We start from the raw sequence: 16,691 nt of genomic DNA, 5'->3' as shown, positions 1-16,691 counted from the left end.
GCTGTGTCCCTAGAGCGCCTTGCAGCTGTCCCAGCGCCCCATGGCGACCCACCTCCTCGGCGTCCTGGCCCAGTGGGATGCCCAGGCTCTGCAGCCCCTGCTGCAGCTCTCCGATGTCCACCACGCCGTCTCCATTGCGGTCCAGCGCCCGGAAGAGCGTCTCGTAGCGCGTGGGCGGCTCCGCGTCCTGGCAGGCGGCGGTGGGCAGCACGAAAGCCCGCAGCCAGCGCAGCATGGTCCCGGGGAAGTCACTGCGGGCTGCGGGCTGGCCGGGCGCGATCCGGGTGGTGAGGCCTGGCTGGGTGGGGCGGCAGTCGCAGAGCCTCTGGAACGTCGTCGGGGGGCGAGGCTTCTGGCTCACAGGAACCTAGCTGGGCGCAGGGTGTGGCCGCCCAGCTGCTGCTCGGGGCGGAGCTGCCCCAGGCCTGGGTTGGCTGCTGGGACGGGCTGGGCCAGATTCCCGCCCCCCGGAACGTGCAGACAGGCGGGATGGGGTGCTCGGACGCGGGAAGGGTTTCTGCTCTGTCTGAAGCCCCTCAAGCAAAGCTTTGTCCCCAGCTTGTTAAAACTTGGAGTGCGGAGGTGTTTTGAAGGGCAGGTTGCTCAGTCTCAAAGGCCCATTGGAGAAGTGCTGTTTATGTTTGCCAGAAGGATGGGAGTGGGTAGGTAACTGGGATGGTGAGTCCATTGTGGAAAGGTCTATCAGACCAAAAACAGCAGAGAGACCTTTTTCAGAGGACAGCATCGGTCACCCAGGAGGCCGGAGAGAAAGGAGGGGAGATAGAGAAAAGAGGGTCCCTTCCCACAGCACACAGAGAAACTTTAGCTCCTTCCGCTCAAGACAAGTGTGATTCTGGGGTTCGGCATACAGTTCATATGAGACACAGTTTCGAGGATAACGGGAGAAACATTGATCTACAGAGAGAAGGTCCGAGACCTGATCCTCAGCTGTGTAATTCCAAGGACCGGATGCAGCTTCCCTGAAAAACCTCTCATCAGTAAAATGAGAATATGAACAGCTGCCTCGCCATCGAGTTGGATGCCCCTTGACTGGAATATTCTCCGTTCAGTCGCTCTACTCAGTAGAAACTGTGGTTATATCCTGTTGTCTTCAGGTATTTAAAATGAAAACTAAAACCACCTGTTTCTTCAAAAGCCAGGGTCTAAGTTCTTGAATATACCTCCTTCCCTACCATTCTGTTTAAAGCATAGTGTATGAATATTAAGTCTGTAGATGAGGGCTGCCTGCTGTTAATAAAAATCGTCCTGAAACCAGATCCTGTTGTTGCCACATTGTCGTCTTGGGAATTAGCCCCTTCCTGGGAAAAACCTTTAGACATCATCTGTTCCTGTTACTTCTCCTTGAAAACGGCGTCAAAGGCCCTCTCTGGAGATCTGCTGATCTCGAGAGAGACGCTTGCCAACCCAGAAACAAAGGAAAGATTCCTGAGTGGACGAACTCCTAAACAGCCAGTACTGCGTTCACAGGAGGAAATGCCTCTCCGCATAGGACATTCTGGAAAGAAAAAAATTATATATACATAGGGACAGAAACAGATCTGGAGCTGCAAGAGTTACAAGTTATTTTTATTGTGGGGAGGGGTGATATGAAGAGCAAAGGGCAGCATGTGGATGGGGGTGGTGGGACTTCCCTAGATCTTGATTACGCAGGTGCTTGCTTACACAGTGTGTGCTCATCAGAAACCTACATGGGTTTATTTTGTTCTGTGTAAAGAGTCTCAGTAAAGCAGACTTTAAAAACCAGGCTTAAACATGAACAAAATGGAATAAAGAATTCTTAAACAAGCACTGTAAAAATCAAATATAAGTTTGTGAACTGTTTAAATTTTAAACTTTGCTATAAATAATACCGGGAGCCATCGGCCTGCAGAGCCAGGGTTATGAACTGCTCAGTAACAAACTTCAGGTCTGTCTGCCCAGGCTTCCTGCATAGGAATCACACAGAAATAAGAGCAGTGAATGGTTTGGGAAGAAGAAATAAATGTGTGCCACGAGGCAATGAGACGCTGGGGAGATTCAGAAATTCGATCAGCTTTTTGTTTGTTGAATCTAATAAAAACTTGGGCCTATCTTCTAATCATCTGGGAATAAGTTTCACTGTTTTATGAATATATGTTCAATGGATTGAGAAACACCGTACACAACTGCTGTAGTTTGGATATGGATGTCCCCAGAAAGACCCGTGTTGAAATCCTGGTCCTAAGCTTAGCACTGTGGAGAGGGGGTGGAGCCTTTTAGAGGTGCGGCCTACTGTGAGGTCTTCAGGCCAGTGGGGGAGAACTGTACCATGGGGGCCGTAGAACCCCAGTCTCTGTTTCTTGCTACCCAGCCATGAGGTGAGGTTTTATTCCACCCCGCACACGCCACTGTTGTCTATACACACACACAACACAACACACACACACACACACACACACACACACACACACACACACACACTCCACCCTATCCCCCCTTCCCCCCAACCGCAAAGTGGCCTATAAGCAGTGGGGTCATGTGACCGTGGACTGGAACTTCTGAAACCTTAAGCCCAGGAGAACCTTTCCCTACTTATAAACTGATTATCTCCGCTGTTTGCTATGATGGTGAAGGATGGCTAATACAAATAACAGTCACAGCAAGTTTCTGCATGGGAGAAGAAAACGTCTGTGGACTTCACACATCTCCATGAGAGGGCTTCCTTTCCTGTGTCTGTTGGTAAGGCCCATGGGCCAGGGGCTCCCACAAAGGCCACACAGAAAACCCCAGACTCATATTTGTTTTAATTTCTGTGGTCAGGGAAAAAGTCTAGCATTCAGCCTAATTCAGCACTTCTGCTTTAAAAGGCTTCTGGCCTCCTCCTGTCCTTCATTTCCATGGAAACAGCAGACTGTTTTGACCTCATCCATTTTGATCCTTGAAGACTTCAGCACCGACTTTGGATTCCTTGGAGTGGTAGTGGATCTGCTTGAATAACCACTCTAGAGCCTCACAGTTTGAGCAGGTAAACATGTTTGCTCTTTTTACCAGCAGCTACTAATTGTCCTGATAAAGACAAAGCACCAGCCCTCCACGAGGACCCGAGGACCTGTTCTACCCGGCGTGTTTAACAGCTTCACTGTACAGCTGCAACCATCGCAGGAAAGAGGATCTTATGCAGCGAAATATGAACCTGATGTCCTAGCAGTGTAGTGAGGAAATAACCATTTCAAATTTAGGCTCCTTCATACCACATTTAAGCTACTGGGAAATTCTATCATACTCTCTACGTCATTTAGTAGTCCGAATTCCAGGTTAAAAGGTGGATGAATTCTGTCTCTTGGCCAGACTATCTACCAACCCCTTCCCAAAATAAATGCAAATAATTCTCAATTGTAAAAACATGGCACTAAATTACTAACATCACCACCATAACTAAATCATGTGAATACTTCACATTTAAAAGTAATTGTAATTGCTTTAAATAATAACTGGCTTTAAAATCATGCCTCAGCATTTTGAAAATTGTTTTAAAAGCTGTGTTAAAACTTCAGTGTTTCAATATTTATTCAAATTATGTCCTGAGAACTATACTAAAATTTAGTGTAAATAATATGAATCTTTTTAATAACAGTAATCATAGGCAGTGGATCAATCTTGTATATTTCCACTTTATAATAGAATACTGACAGTCTCTCTTCCCTCTATGCCTCCTCTGTCCTTTCGTTACCCTCTTCTCTCCATCTCTGGTCATGCACGCTTCCTTCTTTCCTTCCCTCTTTCCTCCCCGTCCCTTCTTTCTTCTTTCCTACCTTCCTTACAAGTTAAGAGACACCAGGCAGGTCTGAGCGACACAAGCTGTGTGGCAGGCATCAAAGGTGGCTGAACAGGACGCCTGACTGGATTGAGTGAGTACTTCCATACAGGAGAACAATCTGAATGCAATCGCGAGGAAACGTCAGATAAACCAAACAGAGTATTCTACAGTCTGTAACCTTCAGATCTGTAAAGATCATGAAAGTCGAGGAATGACTTAAACAATGTTCTTTGATGAAAAAGACCAGAAATAAAAGAAGTTCAGCATGTGACCTGAAAGGATATCATCTGCAGAACTGGTAAAATTTGGATGGAATCTGTGAATGAGTATACACAGGCTGCTTCTTTTCTATGTTACACGGGCTTGCTAATTTTGCAAATTGGCTTTTGAAGTGAACAAAGCCCCAATATTCTTTAAAAAAAAAAATTCCTCTTCTCTAAGATGGGTTTACTTATAACAAATTTTCCTTCACAGGAGCAAACTAAGTAAAACCAGCTTGTTATGACCAGAACAAAGTACAACCCATAGTTTATATAATACTTTCATGAGGTCAGCAGTGTGATACAGTAAAAGCCAGACGATGAGAGAAGGAAGAAACAGTGGTCACTGATGTTCAGTTGAATGGCCAGGAATGGGGTTAGAGCAGAGAACTTACCTCCCTGCATCTCCCCCATACCGTCTCCTGTGATGTTGCTAGCATCATAGAAAGGAGGTTGGGATTTGTCTGGGAAGCTAGCAGGTAGAGGTGAGTGATGGCAGAGCTTGTTCTATACACCCAGAGTCTATTAGGGAAAAGGAAATGGCACGTAGAGGGTGCATTGTGTGACCCATCCTTGGCCTAATATCACAGGGTGGATTAAGTCAGCAGTGGTTCCACTAAGCCTCTGTATAATTTAACCTTCATGACTCTTCTATCAGCCATGAAGGATAAACTTTCCAAATACATTTCTTCATTTTTACGTTGAAAATATTCCACACAAGCATTGAAGGCAAGGCTTGAGGTGCAGAATGGATGTGCAATAATTGAGGTTTTCTTACCCACCTGTGGAATATCTTCTACTGAAAAAGCAACACACGGGTTCCAGACTTGCCCAGTATAAAACACTCTCTTTGCGACACAAAGCTTGACTGCTTTCTCCTTGCAGACACAGAAACAACACCCAGTGTATGAGGAAGACTCTGCAGACGTGGTGCACTGCAACCGTGATCATCGTCCTTATTCAGAGGCATACTCAGTTTTCTTTACTATCTAACTCTCATTCCCGCCTCCCTACTTTCCAGTGGGAGAGAAAGTTCAAGGCAAATGAAGTTCAAAGGGTTACTGGGAGTAGTCAGGAATGCTCGAGCCAGGAACAATAACAGAAGTGACCACAGGCTGGAGGGAAGTGAAACTCGTAGCTAGAGCTTTATTACAGTCCAGAACAGTGATACATGTTAAGTAAGCTATTGAAAGTAAAGCTCCTAGGAAGTTTTGTTGCTCTAGAAGACAAATTAATAACACAATAAAGCTACAATGTAATACAGGATTAGGGGTGAGGAGAGCTGGAAAGATATCTCAGCTAGTAAAATGTTTGCCTTAGAAGCATGAGGACCTGAGTTCAATCCCCTGGCACCCACATTAAAATAATAATAATAATAATAATAATAATAATAGACATGGCAGTGCACACCTGCAATCCCAGTGCTGTAAAGGTAAAGACAGGGGATCTCTAGGGCTTGCTACCCAGACAATCTTGCCTAAATAGGCAAGCTCCAGGTTCATGAGAGACCCTGTCTCAAAAAATAAGGTGGAGGGCCCTGGAGAAGGCTCAGCAAGTAAAGATACCTATTGTTAATCCTGATGATCTGAGTTTGATCCTTGGGACCCACAGGGTGAGAAGAAGGAACTGACCCCCAGCAAGTGACCTCTGGCCTCCACACACATGCCTTGGCACTTGCACACACACACACACACACACACACACACACACACACACACACACACACAATCTAATAAAAATTTAAATAAAGTGGGGAGTGATAAAAGAAGACACCTAATGTCAACCTCTGGTCTCCACATGCACAGCTACACATGTGAACACATGCAAAAAATACACACAAAAGGTGAGAATAAAACTATAATAACATTAATTATTTTATATAAACTACTTCCCTGAATCACATTGGAGTTAGGTACTATTGCAATAATTACCAATGTTCTAAAAAGAAAGGACTATAATTAAGGTTGGAAAAAGAGAGGTAACAAAAGGTGGTATAATAACCCTTGCCCTCCACCGAATATAAAACAAGTGTAAACAGATGTTCCTTCCCCTGGATGCGGCTCATTCAACTAGTAAGTCTTCACTGAATGCCTGCTATGTGCTACCCAAAGACCTCCACATGGGAGAGACAGCAATGAAGAAACTAGCTGAGGCCCCTGTGTTTATGGAGCTAGTCCAGCGAGGCAGAACACAGTGTGCTCGTTCCAAAAGGAGTCTAACACTATAAGAAATTTGGGTCAGGGGCTGGAGATACGGCTTCGCAGTTAAGAGCATGATTTGCTCTTCCAGAGGACTTGGGTTTGGTACCCAGCACCCACATGACAGCTCCCAACCATTTGTAACTCCAGGTGTCACCTTTCCCTCCCAAGCATGGCAGCCACCATTCCACCTGCCTCCATGAGTCTAATCAATCTTGGTACCTCATATAAGAGAACATACAGTGTTTATACTTTGTAACGAGTTTATCTCACTTAGTATAATATCCTCCAGGGTCATCCATATTGTAATATGTACCAAGATTTTCTTTTAAAAGAGAAAGAGCATTCCATTATATGCACGAACCACAGTTTATTGACCTGTAGATGGACTTCCAGGTTGCTCGAACATTTTGGTTATTGCAAACAATGCTGATATGAGCATAGATGAGCAAGTAGCTCCTTGAACCCCTGCTTTGAACTGTTTTTTCAAATAGCATAATGTAGCTGGAGATTTCTCCAGTACCACCAGGCCCACAGCCACTCAGACCCAAGTAAACACACAGAGACTTACATTACTTATAAACTGTATGGCCCTGGCAGGCTTCTTGCTATCTAGTTCTTATATCTTAAATTAACCCATTCTATTAATCTATAAGTTGCCACATGGCTTGTGGCTTACCGGTACTTTACATTTTACTTCTCATGGCAGCGGCTGGCAGCATCTCCTGACTCAGAATTCTCCTCTCTCCTGTCCTGCCTATACTATACTTCCTGCCTGGCTACTGACCAATCCGCGTTTCATTTATCGAGCAACACATTCACGGCATACAGAGCCATATCCACATCAGCGTAAGCTGCGGGACAGCAGGATCATTCTTCTTTTTGATGATGAGACCTCCTGAGAACTATTCTCCACAGCAGTGGCACCATCCTCCATCAACAATGCACAGGGCTCCAGTTTCTCCACATCCTCACCAGAACTCTGCTGTTTTCTAGGGTTTTCTCAGTAATAGCCATCACAGTGGTGTAAAATGGGATTTCATTTAGGTTTGAATTTGCTTTTCCTGTGGTCAGGAATATCAAGGAACTTTTATTTGCTTATTTGTGTCATTTGTATATTTTCTTTGGGAAAATGTCAATCCAAGTCCTTTGCTCACTTTTTAACTGAGTTTATGGTTGAATGTGATCAAAGTTCATAGCATAATGTATGAAAATGACACAGTAAAACTATCCATTTCTGTACAATTGATATTTGCTAATGAAGTAAAAAAAAATAATACATAACTAACCAACTATTAACAGAGTTCCGACAATAGACATCTTATTTTAAAGCGAAATATAAGGTCATAATAGCATTATTGCTCAGTCAACTTTATGACCCCTGAAGCTCCCACTCACAGTGCAAATAAAAGGCAGCGACTCTGAAGAGGAACTCTGGAGACAATGTGCTGTGAGTCACACACTTAGCCCTCCCTCCCTCCTTCCCTCCCTCCCTCCCAGCAGGAGACAGCTGCCCCACCTCCAGCTCCAGCAACTGGTTTCAATTAGATTACCTGAGATGGTTGAAGTGAGTAGGACTTTTGAGGACACCAATGGGCCCTCAATTAAGAAATGTTAGCCAATGTTTTCCCAGTGGAGTGAAAGAGAAGCCGCTGCCCCTAGCAAATCATTCTCAGGGTTTGTGGAAACCATGTACACAGGAATTCCCCCAGGCTAGGCAAGAAAGGCAACTCTTGTCTACAAAGATGTCTAGAAAGATAAACCGGTCTTGGGGTGGGGGTGGGGTGGGGGGGATGGGATGTGCAGAAACTGAAGGGACACAGGACTAGCAAGGGAAGTGACAAAGCGTGTCGCCCAATCCATAACATTCTAGAAGGAATTATGGAATGGGTTTCCCTTTGCTGAAGAGATGAACTATAGTGTCAAATTTAAATGCACTGACTTTTGCTTTACTGTGTAAAACATGCTCATAACTTAAAAGGAGCATGCTAGCAAAAACTCTAGTGTAGCTTACCAAATGTTTTCTAATGTGATTGAACGATATATTAGCACCCAATCAAAACCTAGTTTTAGGTTTAAGGAGACAGTAACAGGAAATGTAAAATAAGAATTCTGTGGATAATAAAGGATTTGAAATTATTAAAGAACTCTACCAAAACTATTGTTTAATTTGTATATTTTATAATAAATAAAGACAAAGTAATTTTACAATTAGTTGATATTCCTTTCCTTTTAGGAAACAGTAAGATCATCTGAGAGCCCAGGATTATCTTGTACCTTAGTGATTGTGGCAATGGTGGCGGTTTGATATTCCACTTCTAGGTTAATCCCAAAAGGAATTTCACTAGTTCGTGAGCCACACAGCCGATGCCCACTGCAGGAAGCAGCTTGATGACGTTAGGGGTAAGACCCCTGTAAAATCCCCTCTTTCCTTCTTTAGTGTATATTTCTTTAATGAGCTGCAACATAGGTATTGTTTCATTTTTCCGGATAGCTATAAATTTTAAAACATAGTATAATTCAATACTTCATACTTACTTGTTAATCTAGCCCAAAGATAATGAGAATTTATAGAAATTGAAATCATTTCAGAGGATACTCATATATAGAATAATCCTATGTTGCTCAATAGGGTAGTAACTATACATGTGACTGTTTAATTAAAATTAAATTAAATTTCCACTCTTCAGTCATATTAGTACATTTCAAATGCCTGACAGCCGCATCTAATTGGTGGCTACTATACTGGGCAGTACAGATATAGATGATTTCATCAGTGCAGAAAGTTCCCTTGAACAACTTGCAAGTCTTTCATGAGAGACTTCACAGAAGCATTTGGAAGTGGGACTGAAGGGTAGTTGAACAGAAGAAGGCATGAGTGATGCTAGGCAGGGAAATTCTCCACCTCAATTGCAATATAAATTGAACCCAAAGCCCAACTTAGAAAGAAAAAGCTAAAGCATATCCTTAATTTACTCAAAAGATAATAGCATTGTGTTGTTTTTCCATCTTTGAAAAGTGATTTTTTTCATTTGTTAACATCTAAATCCCTAATATTTCACCAAGAAAATAAAACACACAGTCCTTAACATCACCTCCCTGAGCAGACTGAAGTACAGAGAGTCCCAGAGCCGTTTACAACAGTAACAGCAAAACCAAGAAGAGCGACGTGCCTCCGCGGGTTAGCTGTTGCTTTGATTTAAAGAAAGAAAGCCTACACTGCTCTGCATGGCACTTCCTAGTTAAAGTCCTCTTAAAGAGATCATCAGTAACTGCAGCAAATGTGGAAGGTCCCAGACAGAACTTTGGAGGGAAAAACAAAAACATTTGGAACTTACAAAAGTTTCCAAGAGAGATAGCTCAATGGTTAAGAGCACTTGCTGCTCTTCCAGATGACCCAGGTTCAGTTCCCAGGACCCACATGGAGGCACATGACCATCTCTAACTCCAGCTCCTAGAGATCAAGTGCACTCTTCTGGCTGCTTCATGCACTGCACTTACAGAGAACATGTAGATACACTCAAGCAACACACTCATACACATAAAATAAAATAAATAAATTAAAATAATAACAACAATACATTCCGATCTAATATTTCAAACTGGTTAGCTTTCCTTAACCAATTCTATCAGTTTTCTGTTTTTCAAACCATCAATTCCTACTTACTTAAAACATATTCCTTACCTTAGTGATGGCATCACTAAACTAAACTACTGAAACACTCACCTGCCTGCATGCGAGTTCTAACAAGGTTCAGGGGGAAGCTGGCTAACTGACCACAAGTGTGCGACAGTGTGCTGCAGCCCAGCACGATCATTAACCCGGGGTTCACTGAATTCACTGAGTAGTGTTCCAGCCAGTAGTTCTTCAGAAGCTGGTGGAGAAGAGAGGACCTTTCATCTTGCAACTCTAAGTAGAATAAAGTTTAGCACCTCAGCTTCACACTCTGCATTTATATGTCTATGTTTCTTATGTGTTGTTGTCTGGCTTTGTTTTTATTTTTGTTTGTTTGTTTTGTTTTCCTTTTATTGTTTTGGATTTAGAGACCAGAGCAATAATTCTGGATATTCTCCACAGAAACTAACACAATAGCATTTTTATGCCAATCTCAAATCTGTCCTGAGACAAATGTATGATCATGACCATGAAATGCCTGTGACCCTGCCTGATAACACTACACTGTCAGGGTTTCACTTCTAGGCTGGCTCTCATCTTTAACCCATGTTTATTCATTTCCTTGATTCTAATCTTCACAACCATGCAAGAATAGTTCTGTTTTCTCAACCTTATCTACACATCAGATTCTTCTGTGCAGTTAGGAAATCTGAATCCCAGGCTGTTGCGAAATTGTTTAACTATGCAAAGATGTGTTGCATTCATTTAACTATGTAAAGATGTATTACATTTGTTTATGTTGTGGAATATTTGTTTAACTGTGTAAAGATGTGTTGCTGTTTTACTTTGCCTGCCTAAGGCACCTGATTGGTCTAATAAAAAGCTGAACGGCCAATAGCAAGGGGGGAGGTATAGGCAGGACTTCTGGGCAAGGAGAGTAAGTAGAAGGAGGAATTTAGGCTTGGAAAAGAAGAAAGAAAAAGAGATAAAAGGGAGATGCCAGGGGCCAGACAGACAGACACGGAGGAAGCAGGAAAGTAGGACATATAGAATGAAAGGTAAAAAGTCCTGAGGCAAAACATAAATGAATAGAAACAGGTTAAATTAAGTTAGAAGGGCTAGTGGGACAAGCCCAAGTGAAGGCTGAGTATTCATAATCAATAGTAAGTCTCTGTGTCTTTATTTGGGAGTTGGTTTGGCAGCACAAAGAAAATTCCAACTGCAACAGTTCTTCCTGGGAAAATTAAATCAGAATACCTCAGGATGTGGCCAAGGGGGTCTATTCTTTTAAAGATCTACAAGTAGGTGATTCTGATGCACTTCCAGGGCTTAAAAACTACTATTTTATCAGAAGTTATATCTATAATCATCATTACCAAGAAGTAAGTTACAAAAAATAAACAACAAACAAAAATAAAAATGACTAGATTACCAGATGTCTAAGAGAAAGGCAAATGAGAACATCAATTTGATTCTTGATCAGAAGCTATTTCATGCAAAGCCATATCTATATTCCAAAATAAAAATCTTGTGTCACATTGTCAAATATAATGTATAATGTAATGGCTTTGAGAATGAACTCACCTCAAAGGTGGCGAGATCTAAGCCTGCATACGGTACGATGCCTATCATGTTGGGAACGTAGCCTTTGAAGAAGGTCCGAATGCCCTCTCTCTTCAGAAGCTTTCTGCCACAATCAATAATCCCAGAATACTGGCCAGTTTTACCTAAAATCAGCCTGGTCTTCATCACCTAGGTGTAAAAGATAGTAATGTAATAATAGGGTATTGATTAGATTCACCTGGCTTATGCAGCAATCCAGTGAGGTTTGTTATGTCATGCTTACAAATTTTATAAAAATTATAGCTTATGCCTGTAATCTCAAGACACAGGAGACCAGGACAAGGGATTGCCAACAAGCTCAATGTTAGCCTGGGCTGAATAGTGATTTCCAGGCTAACTTGGACTATGGAGTGAGATACTGTCTCAAATAACCAAACACAAACAACAACAATAAAAACGCCTCAAACAGTGGAAAACTAAGTGTCTATGTATTAAAATTTCCTTTCCTTTGTTCAACCTGCTATTTCCACTGAAAATGCCTTTCTTCATAATCCCTCATGTTCAAAGCCTATGCCAAGATCACACATTCTGGTCCTGTCTTTGATTGAATTCTTAACCAGAAATAAATAAATTCTTCCCTTTGAGTTTCCCTAGCACTATATAGTGAGCTCTCTTCTACAACTTTTTTCGATTTTGGATCATTGATATGAATGTATATGTTTTATTTTCCTTTATAGACTATGGAATACATGATCAAAATCCCCATCTCAGTCCCCCTTGGATCCTACATGGCACCTAGCAAAGTATCTTAAGCTCAGCATGCATACAATCCATATTCACCTACCAAGTGACTAAATAAATGTATTTTCTTGGTCTATCTACAACATCATTTGTCTCAAACAACAATAAAGTTAATTGAGACTGACACTTTATACAAGATTCAAATCATACAAAGTTATTATAATGATCTGGAAGCCATTTCTGATTGTTAGTTGCATTAAAAGCATTATTTTAATTAAAATGTTATAATAATACATACCTCCATGGGATAAATACAGGTTTGGGAAGTTGCACCAGCCATGGAACCAGCTATAAATCTTTGAAGAACTCCTAAATTAGATTCATCAAAACTAAGAAATTTCTTATACTGTATAAATAGAAATATTGAAATGTATAGTATTACTGAAATATATGCCTTTCAAGTTTTATAGCAGTAACTAAAAGTATAAAATTATATTAAAATATATTACATATCAGGTGCTGAATATTAGCACAACCTAGTACAATACTAAATTTTAGTTTCTATGTAATAGATAAGTTAAAGCTCTCTATTCAGCTTTTTTCTTTTATTTATTCTATGGAATAATTCAATAGCTACACTAAATTACTTAAGTCTATTCATGAATGTGTTATATCATAAGCAGCATGTAAATAACATAAACAGAAGTTGTATTTTTATCTTTTTTTGGCACTCTGCTTTGCACATAGAAGACAGTGTGTTTGGTAACTAGATAATTAGAAACAGCATGGCAGACTCTTTGGTTACAAAAGTATAGTAAGGAAGACTAGGACAGTAAAGCTTATGAGGACTCGGTTAGCCTGCGGGCCACCCTTGTCAGCCCTATACAAGTGTTAGGATGGAAGTGCAGAGATGGTCCGGTGGCTAAGAACACTTGCTGTTCTTGCAGAGGACCTGGGCTCAGTTCCCAGCACCCACTTGGGGGCTTACAACCATTCTTAACTCCAATCCCAGGGGATCTAGTATTCTCTTCTGACCTCCACAGACAGTAGGCATACACACAATAAACATACATGCATGCAGGCACACACATTAAAAAAAATTTAGGATGCATGTTGTTTGTGGCCTGGGATTTTGCATGTCAGACTTTCAAGGTGACAGAATGCTTTACTTGGCAGAGAAAATTAGCATTCAAGCTGCAGCATGCATTGGCCTCTTTTAGGCTGATATGCCATAAGAACTGGGGGGTGGGGTGAGCAGAGCTGAAAGACTGTCCAGAAAAGGGGGTACATAGAAAAGTTGCTAAGAGATCAGTGCCGTTAAAAAGGAGTCATGTTGCTGAATATAGTGGTGCGTGCCTATAATCCCAGCTACTGGGAGACTGAGGTAGCCTTCAAAACAGCAAAATTTCATCTTAAATTTTTTTTTTAAATGAGGGGGTGAAGTAAATGCCTTTTTAAAAAAACTAAAATCAGCCGGGCGGTGGTGGCGCACGCCTTTAATCCCAGCACTCGGGAGGCAGAGTCAGGCGGATCTCTGTGAGTTCGAGGCCAGCCTGGACTACCAAGTGAGTTCCAGGAAAGGCGCAAAGCTACACAGAGAAACCCTGTCTCGAAAAACCAAAAAAAAAAAAAAACTAAAATCAAAAATAAAAAGGGGATATTACAGCTGGTATCACAGAAATAAAAATAATTATAAGATACTGGTCGATTATAAGATATTGGTCTATGAAGAACTATAGACCAATAAACGATATAACTTTGTCCCCTAAAATAAAGTCATTACCTGAAATATGAAGAAACAAAAAACCTGAACAGATCAATAACAAATAAGGAGAAAGGATCACCAATCAAAAATCTCCCAACAGAAGAAAACCAGTAGTCGGATGGCTTTAATTTAAAAAAACTGATGTCACTCTTTCTCCACTCTTTAAGAAAAATGAAAAGGATACTCCTAAATTCACTTCAGGAGGCCAGCATCACACTGGCTCCAAGCCAAACACATAATAAAATAAAACAAGAGGCAGTACCCCAAGTGAATATAGATGAAAAACTCCTCAATAAAACACTAGCAAACCAAACTTAAGAGCACACTTAAAAGATCAGCTCCCGCCGGGCGGTGGTGGCGCACGCCTTTAATCCCAGCACTCGGGAGGCAGAGCCAGGCGGATCTCTGTGAGTTCGAGGCCAGCCTGGTCTCCAAAGCGAGTTCCAGGAAAGGCGCAAAGCTACACAGAGAAACCCTGTCTCGAAAAAAAAAGATCAGCTCCCAGGATGAAGTGGTATGTATCGAACACAAAGATTTAGCATACTCACATGTATCAACGTGGTACAACACTTAAGTAAAAGGAAAAACACATTATCATCTAAATAGACAGAAAAGGCACTGAGCACGGTTGAAATTCATTCATGATTAAACTCTGGGTAAAAAAAATTTCAAATAGGTATTTATAGGAGGAACTTTTTTCCATTCAATCAAGGTCAAACAGAAAAAGCTCTCAGCTGACTCTGTGGCTTGAGTGGTCCCTCTTCTACTCATGTTGGAATTTAATTGTCTTTTGTTCTAGTTTTATTTCTGTTGTTGTGATAAGAAGCAAGTGAAGGGAGAAAGTTTATTTCAGCTCATGGTTCCAGGATACCATCCATTATGGCAGGGAAGTCAAAACAGCAGGGGTTTGAAGCGGCTAGTAACATCCACAGTAAAGATCAGAAGGAGAGAAACCGCATGCACGCTTATTACTCAGTTAGCTCTCTCTATCCTCGGTGTTGCCGCCCATTTTCAAGCTGAGTCTTCCCACACTGATTAACATAACCAAGACAAACCCCACAGGTTGCCTGTGGACAACCCAATCTAGACAATCTCTCATTGAGCCTTTCTTCCCAGATGATTCTAAACTGTGTCAAGTTGCCCACTAGAACTAACCATCACACCATTGTAACTTTATTAACAGTTTGAGAAGGGATAACCTAATTATCACCGGAGTGGGTCAAAGATTACTAAAGTGAGCTGTAATGGAGCTAGGTAGCCTCTCTTGCCTCTTTCTCTTTGATATGCTTTCTTTTGACCTCCCATCTTCCACCACAGGATTGTGTAGCTTGAAGACTCTCAAAGGGTTAGTAGCCTTGGACTTCACAGTCTCTGGAAGTGTTAGAAAGAAATTTCTTTTCTTTATAAGTTATCCCGTGTCTCACACTTGTTGAAGCAGCATACAATGGATGTAGACAGACTGAGACAAACTTCATAATCCATGGGGGAAAGTAAAAACTTCCCCTTCAAGATCCAGGATGAGACAAAAACACTCATTCTCATCACTTCTGCTCAATGGAGTATTACGAGTTCTAATCAGAGAGACTACACAAATTTGTGCAGCTTGAAGGTTTCTAGAGGGCTTGGACTTCAGGGCCAGTCTCTTTTCTTTATAAATTACCCAGTCTATTACTTTTGCCAAATTTCCTTTGTGTGTTTTTGTTGTAATAAATCATAGCCATGAGGACTGGAGTAACATGCTGACTCCTATGACCTCCCCAGTAAGTTTACTGAACCTGGGGAGACAGAACTTGTGGGCTTTGGTATAGCCTAAACTTTATAATATTTTATTTAGACATTTTGCAACCATTTTCCAGCATATTTAGGACACAGAAGCATATTTGCTTCGTGTTCTATGTGTCTATGTCATATACAATGTTTTCTTAGTTGTCATAAAGTCTTCCTGTCTTTCCCAGTAACAAATAAGTTAAAGTGTAGTTGTCATAGAAACAACTTAGGATGGATTAAAGATAGCAAACACTCATTAACATTTGTGTCAGACACTGCTATAAGCATGGTATACACATCATAATTCTTTAGGTTCCCACGACACCTCATCCTTATTCCTTCTATTTTAAGTTAAGGGACATTTACAAAACTTAAAGCACAGACAGGGGAAGTAATGTGACCTACTTTGCATGACTAGAAAGAGGGAGAGTTAGAATTTGAATTTAGAAAGTGTGGCTGCAAATTTGGCATGATTGTTCAGTGGGTAGAGACTTGCTCCTAGGTCTGACAACCTGAGTTAGCGCTCCAGATCCTACAAGGGAGCGAGAGAGAACTGATTTCTGACGGTTGTCCTCTGACCTCCACATACACGCCCTGGCTTTGTGAACCTGCGCACACACACACACACACACACACACACACACACACACACACACACACACTTAAAACCTCTTTAATTGAAAGTTTACAAAGTGCATGACCTCAACACCTTACCTACTGTTCTACATAGTCTCTCTTAATTACTGACAAATGTTGGTATCTAATTTAATTTACAATGAACCTCAATTCACCTCTTTAATACACACTAATACGTGATAGCCCTTGTGAATCTCTAATGTGAGATCAAAAGCAACACCTCAAGATAAAGGACCTGAAGCATGATGACTTGGGTTCTAATTCTGACTCTTTCACTGACCAAATACGGCTTCAGTAAGAAGTGCATCTTTCCTTGCCTGTGTTTTCCCATCTACAGAATGGCGTTGTG

The 16,691-nt window shown here is 41.5% G+C and overlaps 1 protein-coding gene across 26 annotated transcripts in view; it reads right to left on the bottom strand.

The window, feature by feature from the left end:
- Slc25a24 (solute carrier family 25 member 24) overlaps positions 1-16,691 on the bottom strand; it is a 102,650-nt gene that overhangs the window by 42,755 nt on the left and 43,204 nt on the right. For 19 of the 26 annotated variants that reach the window (XM_052731741.1, XM_052731744.1, XM_052731743.1 and 16 more), the window contains 2 exons: positions 12,473-12,580; positions 11,455-11,622 (listed from right to left, as the gene is read on the bottom strand). The exons of 1 other annotated variant lie outside the window; for it this stretch is intronic. In XM_052731741.1, the coding sequence (XP_052587701.1) occupies positions 11,455-11,622; positions 12,473-12,580 (276 nt within the window). Of the gene's footprint in view, positions 1-52; positions 1,517-8,413; positions 8,749-9,981; positions 10,130-11,454; positions 11,623-12,472; positions 12,581-16,691 lie in introns of those variants that run through there. 6 more of the 26 variants (XM_052731766.1, XM_052731767.1, XM_052731765.1 and 3 more) reach the window with 6 other exon arrangements.

This window comes from Peromyscus californicus, unplaced genomic scaffold (assembly GCF_007827085.1).
Source record: "Peromyscus californicus insignis strain IS unplaced genomic scaffold, ASM782708v3 Scaffold_9__1_contigs__length_137607984, whole genome shotgun sequence".
Taxonomy (NCBI): Eukaryota; Metazoa; Chordata; class Mammalia; order Rodentia; family Cricetidae; genus Peromyscus; species Peromyscus californicus.
This window is presented reverse-complemented; position numbering and strand designations above follow the sequence as displayed.